This window comes from Artemia sp. Qi Xiang Cuo, chromosome 7 (assembly GCF_049724085.1).
Source record: "Artemia sp. Qi Xiang Cuo chromosome 7, ASM4972408v1, whole genome shotgun sequence".
NCBI lineage: Eukaryota > Metazoa > Arthropoda > Branchiopoda > Anostraca > Artemiidae > Artemia > Artemia sp. Qi Xiang Cuo.
In genome coordinates, this window is record NC_142800.1 from 75,573,788 (window position 1) to 75,587,883 (window position 14,096).

Below are 14,096 nucleotides of genomic sequence, written 5' to 3' on the forward strand. Positions count from 1 at the left end.
TTCTCTTATCTCAAGATGGGGGATACTTGTCCTCCATTTCCTCCCTCAACATCAACCTTCATACTGGCAACTTTTAGCAGAAAAACAGAAAATTTCCACCTTTTGTTGAATTGAAATCATGGGAAGATTTTCAGTCTCTGTGGCTGGAGAATTAGTGGACCAGAGGGCCAGACATTTTGCACCTTATTTGTAGAAATACCATGCAGAGGTTTCAAAACCGCATGATTCAAATAGTGTTCTTTTGGCTATTCATGAAGATGAAGTTTCCTCGATGTAGGATATTAAATTTTTTTTTCATCATGTGGACTTGAAATGAAGAGCCTTCGTGCGTAAATCACAAGTGCAGTAATTTGGGTGTTCTATTTTTGTTTTGAGCCATATATAGATTCTAGTGTCTCCTTATAGACATAGAGACTTTAAAGTTTCAGTTTGCGATCTGCCCTTTGATTGCTTTTGATAAGTTATTACCAGAGGTCTGGGCGCAATCACTTCTTTGTTTCCTAAATTGGAAGGATTTTATCGTTAAGACTGAACTCAACTCGATAGGCTAGTCCTATTAACACAGCACTTGATGTATTTTTTGTCCACTGTTAGAAACTAAGTTTCAGGGATAATGGGTTTCCTAATTCTACTAACTATGGAAGAAAGAGTTTTTTCCGGTTTGTAATATTTGAGTTCCAGAATAGTTGGGTCTTTTCCAAGTTTATTCGTTTTTCTCTTCAGAAATGCAGTGTCATTTTTTGAAGCAGATCAATATTTTAAGATCGGCCCACGAGACTGTAAAAAAAAAAAAAAATCGATTTAGGCTAAAATATAATCTGTTTAAGTTCGAAGTTTAAGAGCAATTTCTTTAATCGATTAAAATCTAATTTAAGTCCTTCCTGATTTGTGTAGCGGCTTGTCTAAATTCACGAATAGTGGTCATAAAGATCCTTTTTTTCAGTAATTGTATGAATAACGCTAACAGAATTAATGATACTAAAATGGAACACCGCTCTATTTTTCTACTCATCTTACTGCTCAACAGGGGGTGGCGGGCTCAAATTGCAATCTTACATCTTTTAGGGCTAAGCCTCAAGTCCTGGATTACTGGTTATTTGGTTTGGGACAGGGGTCAGTGCCGTGACTCTGCAAGCTCAGGCAGAGTTAACCCAGCTCAAAATGGATACATAAAGAAATCTGGAGAAGGTAAAGAGAAGAGGCGTTCAAAATCACCGGATGGATGCCATGGTTGTCGTACCACACTTATCAAGTTTGATAAGTGAATTTTTGAAGGTTAAGAGCGATACATTGAAGTCAGATTAATCCACCTCACATATGGAATAATTTCTGTGTATTTTAAGTTTTTATGTTACCCCTTAATTTCAGTTGAGAAATTTTTTTTTTTTTAATTTTCAACATAATCTAACGCCAAAATTGTCGGGAAATTCCTTGATGTTCCATGAAATCATATGTTTTTTTGTCGGATGAAGGAACATGGGGATTCATCGGAGAGAATATTAACCGTTGAAGGGGTATTTTCTTAGGAAGGATTCTTTACGCGATAAATGTTTATTGGTAAAGGTAATGTTCCAAGGAGGAGGGGGGATTTGAGGCCTTAGTTGCAAAAAAAGTAGGAAATCAAATTTAATTTTTTTTTTAAATGAAAGTTAGGAGCAACATTATAACTTAAAACGAACAAAGCTAGTTCTTAATAAAAGAAGGGCTGCTCCATCCTCTGCCCGTCGCTTGTTACACCTGTTATCCAGTACACACTCGAGAATTTGGATTTACAGGTACGGGGCTGAAACAATTAAGACGCTTGGGAGATAGATAGGACATACACAATTTGGTCTGTATACATTAGCGGAGCTGCATGCAAAATGTAACTTAACATAACAAAACCAAAATACCAACCAAATATTTGTTAAAATATAGCTACAATGTAGTTTTCCATGGCGCTGAAGGTAATTGTCTCCGTATACAAACAGCAATAAACCGGTTATTGTCTGATTTTGTAGATCCAAATTCTCAAGAGTGTATTGGCTAATAGATAAGTATTTTAATGCTACAAAGCTTATTATTTGAATTCACCCGGCTTTTTGTTTCAATAACCTCGGTTGGTTTGACTGATCGTCAAATATCATTAAAATAACATTTTTAGCCCCCCCCCTTTCACTTGAAACACGACTGCTGAAACAAAAAGGACAGTGAACTAGGGATAAAAATTGTTTTATATCATTAGAAAATTTTTATTGTAACGAGCAACATCAGAGGCAAGGCTATAGCATAGCCTATAATTAAGGTCATACGGCTCCAATGTTTTATTATTTATTTATTATTATTATTTTTTCCCAGAGGCACTTCATATGGAAGAGGTCGTCGTATAAACTTCAAAGGGGACTCATTCGATTGGAAATCTAGAGTTCTAGTGCTTTAAAGGGTCAAAGGTGATTGGAAGGCAACTAACATCCCTTCCACGCCCACCATTTCCCCAAAAACATCCAATCAAAATTTGATATAGCCATTTTGCTCTACGTAATTGATTTCCATATATAAATTAGGTTTTAGAGGAGGAAACTCACCCCCCCACCCACATCCCTCAGGGCACGGGTTGTAAGTTATGCTCTGGGGGCATATAAGGTGTTTATAGAATGCTTTGTCGTAAAAACTTCAAAAAGGACTCATTCGATTTGAAATTCAAAGGACTAGTGCCCTTTTTAATAGTTGAAAGTGATTGGAGGGCAACTAACCCCCCTCTCCCCCCCACCTTTTCCCGAAACAAATCCAATCAAAATTTTGAGATAGCCATTTTGTTCAACGTAGTTGAAAATTCTGGAAATTAGGTCTTTGAGGATGATATCCCCCCCCCCCCGCCACCAAATCCCTCAGGCCGAGGGTTGTAAGTTATGCCCTGGGGGCATATAAGGTTTTTATAGAAAGCGTTGTCGTAGAAATTTCAAAACGGCTCATTCGATTGGAAATTTAAATGGCTAGTGCCCTTTTTGATAGTCAAAAATGAATGGAAGACAACTAACACGCCTTTCACGCCCACCATTTCCCCAAACACATCCAATAAAAATTTTGAGATAGGCATTTTGTTCAGCTTAGTTGAAAGTTCTGGAAATTATATCTTTGAGCAGGACACTCCCCCCAAAGTCTTCAGGGCAAGGGTTATAAGTTATGCACTGGGGGTATATATGGGTCTGATGGAAGGATTGCTTGTATAGACTTCAATGAAGGTTCATCAGATTGAAAGCTGAAAGTCCATGTCGTCTTTTTAGGCGTCAAAAGATATCGGGGGTAACCAGCCCCCCCCCCAAAAAAAAACAACCTTTTTTTCGCAAATGCATCTGATAAAAATTTTGGGGTACTCGTTTTCTGAGATGCGGTTCAAAGGCAGGATGCCAAAAACTTCAGTGTCGAGGAACTCTCCTAGAGCTCAGGGACAGGCCTTATAAGTTATGCCCTGGGGGCATACGCGTATATGGTTCTCATGGAAGGAATGCTCGAATAAACTTCAAAGAGGGCTCATTTGATTAAAAATTGAAAGTTCTAGTTCACTTTTTAAGAGTCAACAGAGATTGGAGGGTACCGAGCCCTTTTTTCCTCAAACCTATCGAATAAGAACTTAGAGATAGCTATTTTTTTTTTAAATAGTTCTAAGACCGACACAGGAGTCGACGCAGCCCCTCAGGGCCCGAGGGCAGGCGTTGTAAATTATGTCCTGGGGGAATATATATTTTTTATGGAAGGGATGCTCGTAAAAACTTCAGAAAGGGCTCATTTGATTGGAAATTTAAAGTTATAGTTCAGTTTTTGAGAGTCAAAAGAGATTGGAGGGCAACTACGCCCCCCCTTCAACGCCCTTTTTTCCCGTAATGCATTCGATACAAATTTTGAGATAGCTATTAAGTTAAAATTGTTCAAAATTCAGATAAAAACTCAAGTGTCAACGCAACCCCCTGGGCCTGTGGGCAGGCGTTGTAAGTTATGCCCTGGGGCATATATTGTTCTTATGAAAGGGATGCTCGTATAAATTTCAGAGAGGGCTCATTTGATTGGAAATTGAAAGTTTGATCTCACTTTTTAATAGTCGAAAGAGATCCGAGGGCAACTATCCCCCCTCCCCCCTCCCCAAGTCTTCTTTTTCCAAAACCATCTGATGAAAATTTTAAGATAGACATTTTGTTAAAATTAGCTCAAAGGTTGGATAAGAAAAACTCCGGTGTCAATACAACCCCCCAGGGCCCAGGGGAAGGCGTTCTAAGTTTTTCCCTGAAGCCAAGGTTCTTATGAAAGGGATGCTCATATTAACTTTATAGATGGCTCATTTGATTGGAAATTGAAAGTTCTAGTTAACTTTTTAAGAGTCAAGAGAGTTAAGGGCAACTAGCCCCCCCCCAAACGCCTTTTTTCCCCCAAACCCAACCCCTCCAAATTTTGAGATAGCCAGTGTTTTGAAAATTGTTCAAAAACTAGATAACAAAATTCCGGTGTCAACACAACCCCCCTGGGCCCAGGGATTGGGCGTTTTAAGTGTTGTTCTGGGGGCGTATATGATTCTTATGAAAAGGATGCTCCTATAAACTTCAGAGAGGGCTCATTTGATTGGAAATTGAAAGTTCTTGTTTACTTTTCAAGAGTCAAAAGATATCCGAGGGCAACTGCCCCCCCCCCGCACACACCCTTTTTCCCCAGGCCCATCCGATAAGTTTTTTAAAACAGCCATTTCATTAAAAATAGTTCAATCGTCAGATAAAAAAAACTCCTGTGTCCACGCAACCCCCCAGGGCCCGGAAGCAGGCGTCATGAGTAATGCTCTGGGGTATATATAGTTCTTATGAAGGGATGCTCGTATAAACTTCAGAGAGGGCTCATTTGATTGGAAATTGAAAGTTCTTGTTCACTTTTTAAGGGTCAAAAGAGATAGGAGGGCAGCTAGTCACCCCTCCACGCCCTAAATGCATCATATAAAAATTTTGAGATAGACATTTGGTAAAAATAGTTCAAAGTTCAGATAACAAACTCCGGTGTCGACAAAACCCCCCAGGGCCCGGGGGTAGGCGTTGTAAGTTATGCCCTGGGGGTATGTATGGTTTATAGGGCTCATTTGATTGGAAATTTGAAGTTGTAGTTCATTTTTTAAGGGTCAAAAGTGATCGGAGGGCAGCTAACCTCCCCCCACACTCCATTTATTTTTTCCCAGAGGCACTTCATAAAGAAGGGGTCGTCATATAAACCTCAAAGAGGGCTCATTCTGTTGGAAATCAAGAGTTCTAGTGGCCTTTTTAAGAGTCAAAAGTGATCGGAGGGCAACTAGCCCTCCCCAAGCCCTTTTCCCCAAATACATCTGATAAAAAATTTGAGGTAGCCATTTTGTTAAAAATAGTTCAATGATAATATAACAAAAATCCTTTACGTATAGCCATGTCGTTAAAAATAGTTCAAAGGTCAGATAAGAAAAATTCCTGTGTCGACGCAACCCCCCAGGGACCGGGGCAGCATATATGGTTCTTATGGAAGGTATGCTCGTATAAGCTTCGGAGAGGGCTCATTTGATCGGAAATTGAAATTTCTAGTTCACTTTTAAAGAGTCAAAAGATATAAGAGGGTAAATAGCCTCCTCCCCCTCCATGCCCTTTTTTCCTCAAACCCATCCGATAAGAACTTTGAGATAGCCATTTTTAAAAAAATAGTTAAAAGATCATATAATGAAAACTCCGGGGTCGACACAATCCCCCAGGGCCCGGAGGCATGCCCTTTTTTCCTCGAACCACTCCGATAAGAACTTTGAGATAGCCATTTTTAAAAAGGTAGTTCAAAGATCATATGATGAAAACTCCAGGGTTGACACAATCCCCCAGATCCTGGTGGCAGGCATTGTAAGTAATGCTCCGGGAGCATATATAGTTCTTGTGGAAGAGATGCTCGTATAAACTTCGGAGAGGGGTCATATGATTGGAAATAAAAAGTTCTCGTTCAATTTTCAAGAGTAAAAAGAGATCGGAGGGCAATTAGCCCCCCCCCCCCCATCCATGCCCTATTTTCCTCAAACCCATCCGTTAAGAACTTTGAGAGAGCCATTTTTTCAAAATGGTTCAAAGATCATATAATGAAAACTCCGGGTCGACACAATTCTGTGGGGCCCGGGATAGGCGTTGTAAGTTATGCCTGGGGGCATAAGGGATCCTCGTATAAACTTCCGAGAGGGCTCATTTGATTGGAAATTGAAAGTTGTAGTTCAGTTTTTAAGAGTCAAAAGAGATCAGAGGGCAACTATCCCCCCACGCCCCTTTTCCCCCAAATGCACCCGAAAAATTTTGAAACAGCCATTTTGTTAAAAATAGTTCAAAGGTCAAATAAAAAAAACTCCGGTGTCGACACAACCACCCAGGGTCTGTGGGCAGGCGTTGCAATCTATACCCTGGGGGCATATATGGTTCTTATGGAAGGGATGCTCGTAAAAACTTCCGTAAGGGCTGATTTGAATGAAAATTGAAAGTTGTAGTTCAATTTTTAAGAGTCAAATGAGATCAGAGGGAAACTATCCCCCCATTCCCCTTTTCCCCCAAATGCAACCGATAAAAATTTTGAGATAACCTTTTTATAAATAGTTCAAAGATCAGATAACAAAAACTCTGGTGTCGACACAACCCCCGAAGGCTCGGGGGGGGGGGTAGGCATTGTAAGCTTTGTCCTGGGGCCATATATGGTTCTTATGAAATGGATGCTCGTATAAACTTCGGAGAGGGCTCATTTAAATGGAAACTAAAAGTTCTAGTTCATTTTCTCAGAGTAAAAAAAGATCAGAGGCAATAGTTCAAACATCAGGTATTAAAATTCCGGGGTCGACACAACCCGCCAGGGCCCAGAGACAGGCGTTGTAATTTATACTCTGGGGATATGTATGGCTCTTATAGAAGGGGTGCTCGTATAAACTTCAGAGAGGGCTCATTTGATTGAGAATAGAAATTTCTAGTTCACTTTTAAAGAGTTAAAAGAGACCGAAGGGCAATTACCCCCTCCCCCCGCCGCTCCTTTTCCCCCAAACCCATCCCATGCAAATTTTTAGACAGCCATTTTGTTAAAAATAGTTGAAACATCAGATGATAAATTTCCGAGGATGACACAAACCCATTTTTTCACTTTGATATTGTTACTTTGATGCCAGTTTTGATACTTTGATCAACATTTGAATTTTTTTTTTAAAGCTTGATTTTGAAATAAGGAATGTTTAAAAACTTGAAACTTTTTGCAATCAAAAACGAACAAAAACTATTAAAAAAACTTTCCGGAAAATAAGTTTTTTAAAGAAAAGTAAAGGCCATTTTAAACTTAAGCTTAGCAGATACAAATACCTGTTAAAATTCAAATTAAAAACGACCAGAAATTACTATTAAAGAATAAATGAAACCCAAAACGAACAGAAATTAAATAAAGCGAATAATGCTTAGATTGAATATGAAAATCAAGCTTAAAAAGAAAAAAATATTTTGCTATTGAAGTATAAATGAAACTTAAAACGAATAGAAATTAAATAAATAATCAATGCAAACAAACATATAATAGATATTAATGTAAACAAATAAATAAATCTTAAAACGAGTGAAACTTAAACTTAATATGCAAATCAAACTTGAAACGAACAATAATCACTACAAACAAGAGTTTGGGTATTGCGTCCTTCTCTTACTGTAAAAGTCTATAGCCTAAATCAAATTGAATATTTGATGTTTAATAATAATAATTGTTGAAAGATCCATCAGTCAAAGAATTTATTTCACTGTAATTTCATTTTTATTTTCAATGCTGTAAGAACTGGAAACAACTTCGTCTTGAACAACTTTAGAAAGAGCAAATAAATTAAACTGAATATCTGATGTATAATGGTCTTAATTGCTCAAAGCTCATCAGTTCAAAATTTTACTATAATTTTAATGTTTATTTTCAATATTAAGTACAAAAGAAAATGTTTGTCATAAAATTGGTTTTCAGTAAAGCGCCAATGACGCAGTAGGTTATAGACTTTTACAGTGAGAGAAGGAGGCGATACCCAAACTCTTGTTTGTAGTGATTTTTGTTCGCTTCAAGCTTGATTTGCATAATCAGTTTAAGTTTCACTCGTTTTAAAATTTGTTTATTCATTTACATTAATATATATTGTATGTTTGTTTGCATTGATTGTTTATTTAATTTCTGTTCGTTTTAAGTTTCATTTATACTTCAATAGGAAAATATTTTTCTCTTGTTTTAAGTTTGATTTTCATATTCATTCGAAGCATTACTCGCTTTAAGATCTATTTATTCATTTATATTGTTACTTGTTGTATGTTTTTTGTTATGATTTTTTATTTAATTTCTGTTCGTTTTGATTTAATTGATTCTGTAATAGTAATTTCTGGTCGTTTTGAGTTTGACTTTTAACAGGTATTTGTATCTGCTGAGTTTAAATTTAAAATTTAAACTCAGCCTTTACTTTTCTTTGAAAACTTACTTTTTGGAAAGTTTTATTTAATGAATATAAAAAAATTGCCAGTTTTTTAATTCGGTTTCAGATTGTTTTGTAAATGATGCCTGAGAATCTCAAGCTCTCTTCTTGGAATTTTTTTTGCACGTGGAAATCCCACAATAGAAAATTCCTCCCAAGAGAAATACTTCTAAAACAGTGTACTGAAGATAAATTCATGTTAATATCACCCCCCCCCCCTCCAAGCCAGACCTTCATTGTAAAGACAAAATTAAATCAACGGTACTTGTGTCTTATAGCCACCACACCCAAGAAGTGAAGTTGGGTTAATCCTAATGAAACAACTCTTACTTCATAATACTCTTGCCCCAGATGTAACCTAGGTATTGAGGATGTGGCCCATATTCTCACCGAGTGCCAGCAACTTTCTCTATTAAGGGAAAAGTATTTTGTGGGTGGTAACTTGGAGTTCCCGGGGATTCCGAAAACGACTGTAAAAAGGACAATCAGGCAGTTATATAAATATGTAAATGAAGCGTTGATTTCAATGAGTGAAACTTGATATTTATGTTATTTTTCTTGTGGAGTGTAATTAAGAATACTGTTCTTTATGGCCTGTTTTTTGGCTTATAATAAATTATTATTATTATTATTAATATGCAGAATAATTGTAGCTAACACATTTTGCATGCAAACTGGCTATACTTTACCCCCCCTTCCTCCTAATGTGCAAATACATAGCCCAAATTATATATTTTCACTGCATTTTCCCACCCATAACCTGTTTTCCAGTTTTTGTTTCGTCACAGTTGATTCGATTTACAGGTACACGGGTTGAAACAAGTGAGCCGCATTGCGAGAATAGCTGGAAAATAAATAACTCTGGCTATATATTTGCACATTAGGGGGGGGGGGTAAAGTATAACCGTTCTGCATGCAAAATATGTTAGCTACAATTATTCTACATATTATGAAGTAAAAATTGTTTCATTCGGATTAACCCAACTTCACTTCTTGGGTGTGGTGGCTATAAGACACAAGTACCAAATCAACGTACAATAATTTAATTTCACTTAAGGGCGATGAAATTAATCTCAAAGGCTCGTTTCAGAAGATCTGAAACCCTAGTATTGTGCTTACTAAGAAGATTAGGCAATCTGTGGAAGCATTATTAGTCTAGATTACCTGCCGATAAAACTCTAGCTAACAGAATAGCTGGTTTTTGTTTTGTCTGAATGCCGTACATACATTAAAAAGTATGGCACAAAAGTTTATCACAAAAAAGTTAATCACAAAAGACACAAATGTCAAATGAATTAAGTTTTTAGTATTTAATTTGCCAAATATTATAATAAACATACAGAAAATTTACAAATATAGTTATTCTCTTTTAGCTGACGATGAGGAGCATGATGACGATCACTTACATGTTGTTACTGATATCAGAGGACAAGTTTGTACGATGGCAAAGTTAGAAGTTGTACTCTTGCTACGATACAAGGGAAGTGACAAAGTAGACGAGATTGAAATTCAAATGCCAGACAACGTTGCATCTAATGGTACTTGCTCACAACAAATTGACGATGAGACTCAGCAGAGCTTGATGTGGGGAAATTTTAGCCTTTGCTTGATATATGCAAGAGTAAGTTTTTGTTACTTTGAATCAAAAGTGAATCAACAGATGCGTACCATAAATGTGCTACACTCTTCTTAGGCTAATATACTACCGTGCTATGTCAAAGTGTCGTATATACTGAATCCTTAATTAAAAAATGGCCCCAAACGTTTTGCAGCCGAGCTTAAAATTCTATACAGAGGACTGACTTTATTCATTTTGTATCTAAAGTTAGCTTACTAGCTGCGTTTGATTATTTACTAATTTATCAAAGCTCCATAATAAAGGCAACTTCTGCGAAAAACCTATGGAAATAATAGTAAATAAAAGAAATGGTAACTCAGAGCAAAAGGAGTCTCCCAGCCTATGTCCCAGTAGTCATTCATACGTTTCGTATGTTCAGTTGTTTGTATAACAAGCTAAAAATACATGCAATCTGGGTTACGATCTCTCTCTCTCTCTCTCTCTCTCTCTCTCTCTCTCTCTCTCTCTCTCTCTCTCTCTCTCTCTCTCTCTCTCTCTCTCTCTCTCTCTCTCTCTCTCTCTCTCTCTCTCTCTCTATCTCTCTCTCTCTCTCTCTCTCTCGCTCTCTTTCTCTTTCTCTTTCTCTCTTTCTTCTATTGAAAACAAGACTAAGAAGCCTATTGGTTAAATATTAATAAATGCAAATACAAAGTTTAGCAAATTCGTGGTTGAGTTTATGTGTGCTTATTCACTAGTCCTGTAGTTTGAAAAAGGCTGTTGCTCTTTTTGCTGTTTTTCTTTCTGTTTCTCTTTAGCTTCATCATTTCTTTTAGGTTTTAGTTCTTACAGTTATCTACAAGAAAAACAATTTGTCTCCAGAAGAAAACATCGATTTATCTCTTTTAGGACGTGTGTAATCGCAACGCTTTGTCTTGATTCTCTATAGAAAGGTCTCCAAATAATGTTTGGTTCTCTTGTACCCATGGGGATCTGAAACAAAGGAAGCAGCTTGCTAATTGCAGTGCCTAGGAATTGCAATTAAATACAAATTAACTTACATATTTTAGTACTCTATTAAACTGAATAGAATAGGTCGGTGTATGGCAAGGTAGTAGGTAAATAAAAATAGTTATATTGCAAAAAAAAATCATATCCTATAGTTTTGAAAATTAGGTTGGGCAGAGGCTGTGGGTCTATGAGAAACCTTGTCTCTTAATTGAGCTTGGGTTACACCAACCCAATATATTTAAAGCTCATATAATTTTGAAATTGCCATAAATGGCGATTTTTGACTTTGGAAGGAGGTCTAAAATAAGAAGTAATATCTCCAGTTTTCTATTATAAATTTTACTGATTTTGTATTTCTGGCGTAATAATAATAGTTTCATGTCTGTGTGGAGCCACAAAATTGAATCGAAGCTCAGGATTCAAGGAGCAAACAAAGGTGACTCATTCGAAGGTTGCTACTTACAACGATCAATACACACAATCCTACCAAATACTAAGTACTAACAGGAACATATCTCTGTGCTCTAAGCTTCTGTGGATACGATCCAATTTACAATTCTTAAAATTAGCACTTACAAGAATTGCTGATATATTGGAAAGAAACAATTAAACCACAAATGTATCTCTTTCTCATTCTTTCTAGTTTGAAATATAAAATTTGTTTCTAATTTGAAAATAAATGATTCTCAAAATTGTTTCCAGTTTTCTTACTACCCCTTTATTACTAAATATCTGTTCTGATTTATTTTAGATCCTTGTATATCTTTAGCATTCAAACGTATCTCTTTGAGAATATCCCTTGCCTTTTCGTTCATTTCCAACTGGAATTGCAATACCCTTTAAGAATAAAAAAGAATGAATTTTGTATTTACTTATTCATTGACGTTTAGTAGAAAATATAGCTGATATGAAACTAGCCACTTTAAGAATATTTAAAAGAGCAAAAAAGGATATTTATCCCTTATTATTCCTTCATTTCTAAAAAAGAAATCAAATGAAAATAACAGAAAAACCGCTAAAAGCGAAAAATAGCATAAAGTAATTAACGTTAGGGCTAGCATACTAGTCCCCGAAGCCGCGCCCCGCCGAAATGACGGCGGCGAATGTGTGATTCAGTATCGGCGGCGGCGGGGCCCCACGTGGGTCAAAAATTTTTTTGGGGGGCGCCGAATTTTCTATTTAAAAATAAAAATAAAAATTCCACGTCACCAAGCACGTTCAACCTCGATTTTAGTAAGGATTTTTAAATGGTTGGCTAAAAAATATACAAGAACAATATGACAAAACAGGAATTTTTTGGGCCGTGCGGAAAGTGTTTATGTTCACCGTCGATCAGACCAAGTAGAATTCTCATTTTTAGCCACTAGACCCAGGGAAACCTATGTTGGGTTTATGTTTAACATTGCATTGTTCCTATAAAATCCCGTGTTTAGTCTTTTCCTTCTTGTTACTGATTTGGGCTAATGTGTGTATAACTTTCAAAGTTTGAAGTTCAAACATCTCCTGTTCATAAAATACATACGAAAAGGAAGTGAAAAAAAAAACAACAACAAAACAAATAACAACATCGAAAAAACACTGTATACAAATCAGATACCATGGCTTAACAACACCAACAATTTTAAATCAGCGGTTACATCACTTCAGTTACAATTGATGTAACAAAAGTCAGTTTGTTCACTCTGCCTGGAGCCATTGATCTTTTGGCAGTCACTATCAGTCCTGTCGTGCTAAAAAGCCGTTTAACTGGGGCAAATGTGGCCGGTACAGCCAGAACTTGACGAGCGTAAGCTGCCACTCGCGAGATCTGATACTAGTACTGTACCTTGGGGTCCCACAGAATGCCGCAAATGGGCTTCTTCTTTGTATCTGCTGAAATAAGTTGTTTTATAATGGAGAACAAACATGCACCTTCACCATAGGGCTCCTGCGCACTACACTACAGGAGGAACCAAACTGCACCTTTACCCTCTTTTCTTATCAACACGGAATAACCCTCCGAAATTCTTTTCTGAAGGAAGGGGTCAATATATAACGTTTCAAGTCAAAGTTTAAGGCTACTTCAGCTTCAGTGTGCTCTGCTAACTGTGCAAAAAAATGTAATTCATTTCTATATATATATTTCTATACTAGCTCTAGATAATCTACCAAGCGAGAAACTACCGCAAATCAGCATCGATAAATAAATGAAACCCAAAACGAACAAAAATAATAATAAATAACTGAGTCAAACTCAAAACGAGCAGAAATTAACATAAGTTGGGCTCAAAACCCTATGCCTTCCGAAGGCTAGAACATAATTTACACTTTACTGAAAAAAAACAAATGTTTTTACTTTTATAAATTTAGTAAATCAAATAATATTAACAATTTGATTACTAAATATCAGTATATGTATATTAAAATGACATTGCATATTCATTTGTATTTTTGTCAGTAAAGTACAAATTATGTTCTGGCCTCCGGAATGCAAAGGGGTTTTGAGCCCAACTTATGCTAATCTCTGCTCATTTTAAATTTGCCCCAGCTTTTTATTATAATATTTCTTCATTTTGGGTTTCATTTATTTATCGATGCCGATGTGCGGTAGTTTCACGCTTGGTAGATTATTTGACTTTAATTTTGCTCATTTTTGGTTTAATGGAGTTCTTTACTTTTCTTTGAAAAAACTAATTTTTTGAAACAGTTTTTTTTAATTAATTTCTGTTCGTTTTATATTGACATAGTCTTTTCAGGTAAAAATAAAATCATACTTTAAATCTTTTCGTTTTTTTAAGAATTTATAGTTTGGCCTGCTATTTGTATGCTGGAAAACAATTTTCAGCAAAATTTAACAACATAGACCCTTATAAAAATCTGGACACAAATAGTGTTTAATTTAGTTTCATACCTCCTCTAGTTGACCTGAAATGGAAAACTTGATAACATTCGCAAAAAAATTTGTTTAATTTCTTTGATAGCTTGGATACACTTACGCTATTTTGATTTGGTCAAATTTTAAGAGCAGAAGAAACCCCAAAAGTTTAAACATAATACCCTCAGTCGTTCTTGGGATACTGC

The 14,096-nt window shown here is 36.3% G+C and overlaps 1 protein-coding gene across 1 annotated transcript in view; it reads left to right on the plus strand.

Moving 5' to 3' along the window:
• LOC148950688 (lysosome-associated membrane glycoprotein 5) overlaps nucleotides 1-14,096 on the plus strand; it is a 53,033-nt gene that overhangs the window by 20,910 nt on the left and 18,027 nt on the right. Inside the window, exon 3 of the mRNA XM_089092570.1 lies at nucleotides 9,844-10,091. Coding sequence (XP_088948696.1) covers nucleotides 9,844-10,091 — 248 coding nt within the window. The remainder of the gene's footprint in view (nucleotides 1-9,843; nucleotides 10,092-14,096) is intronic.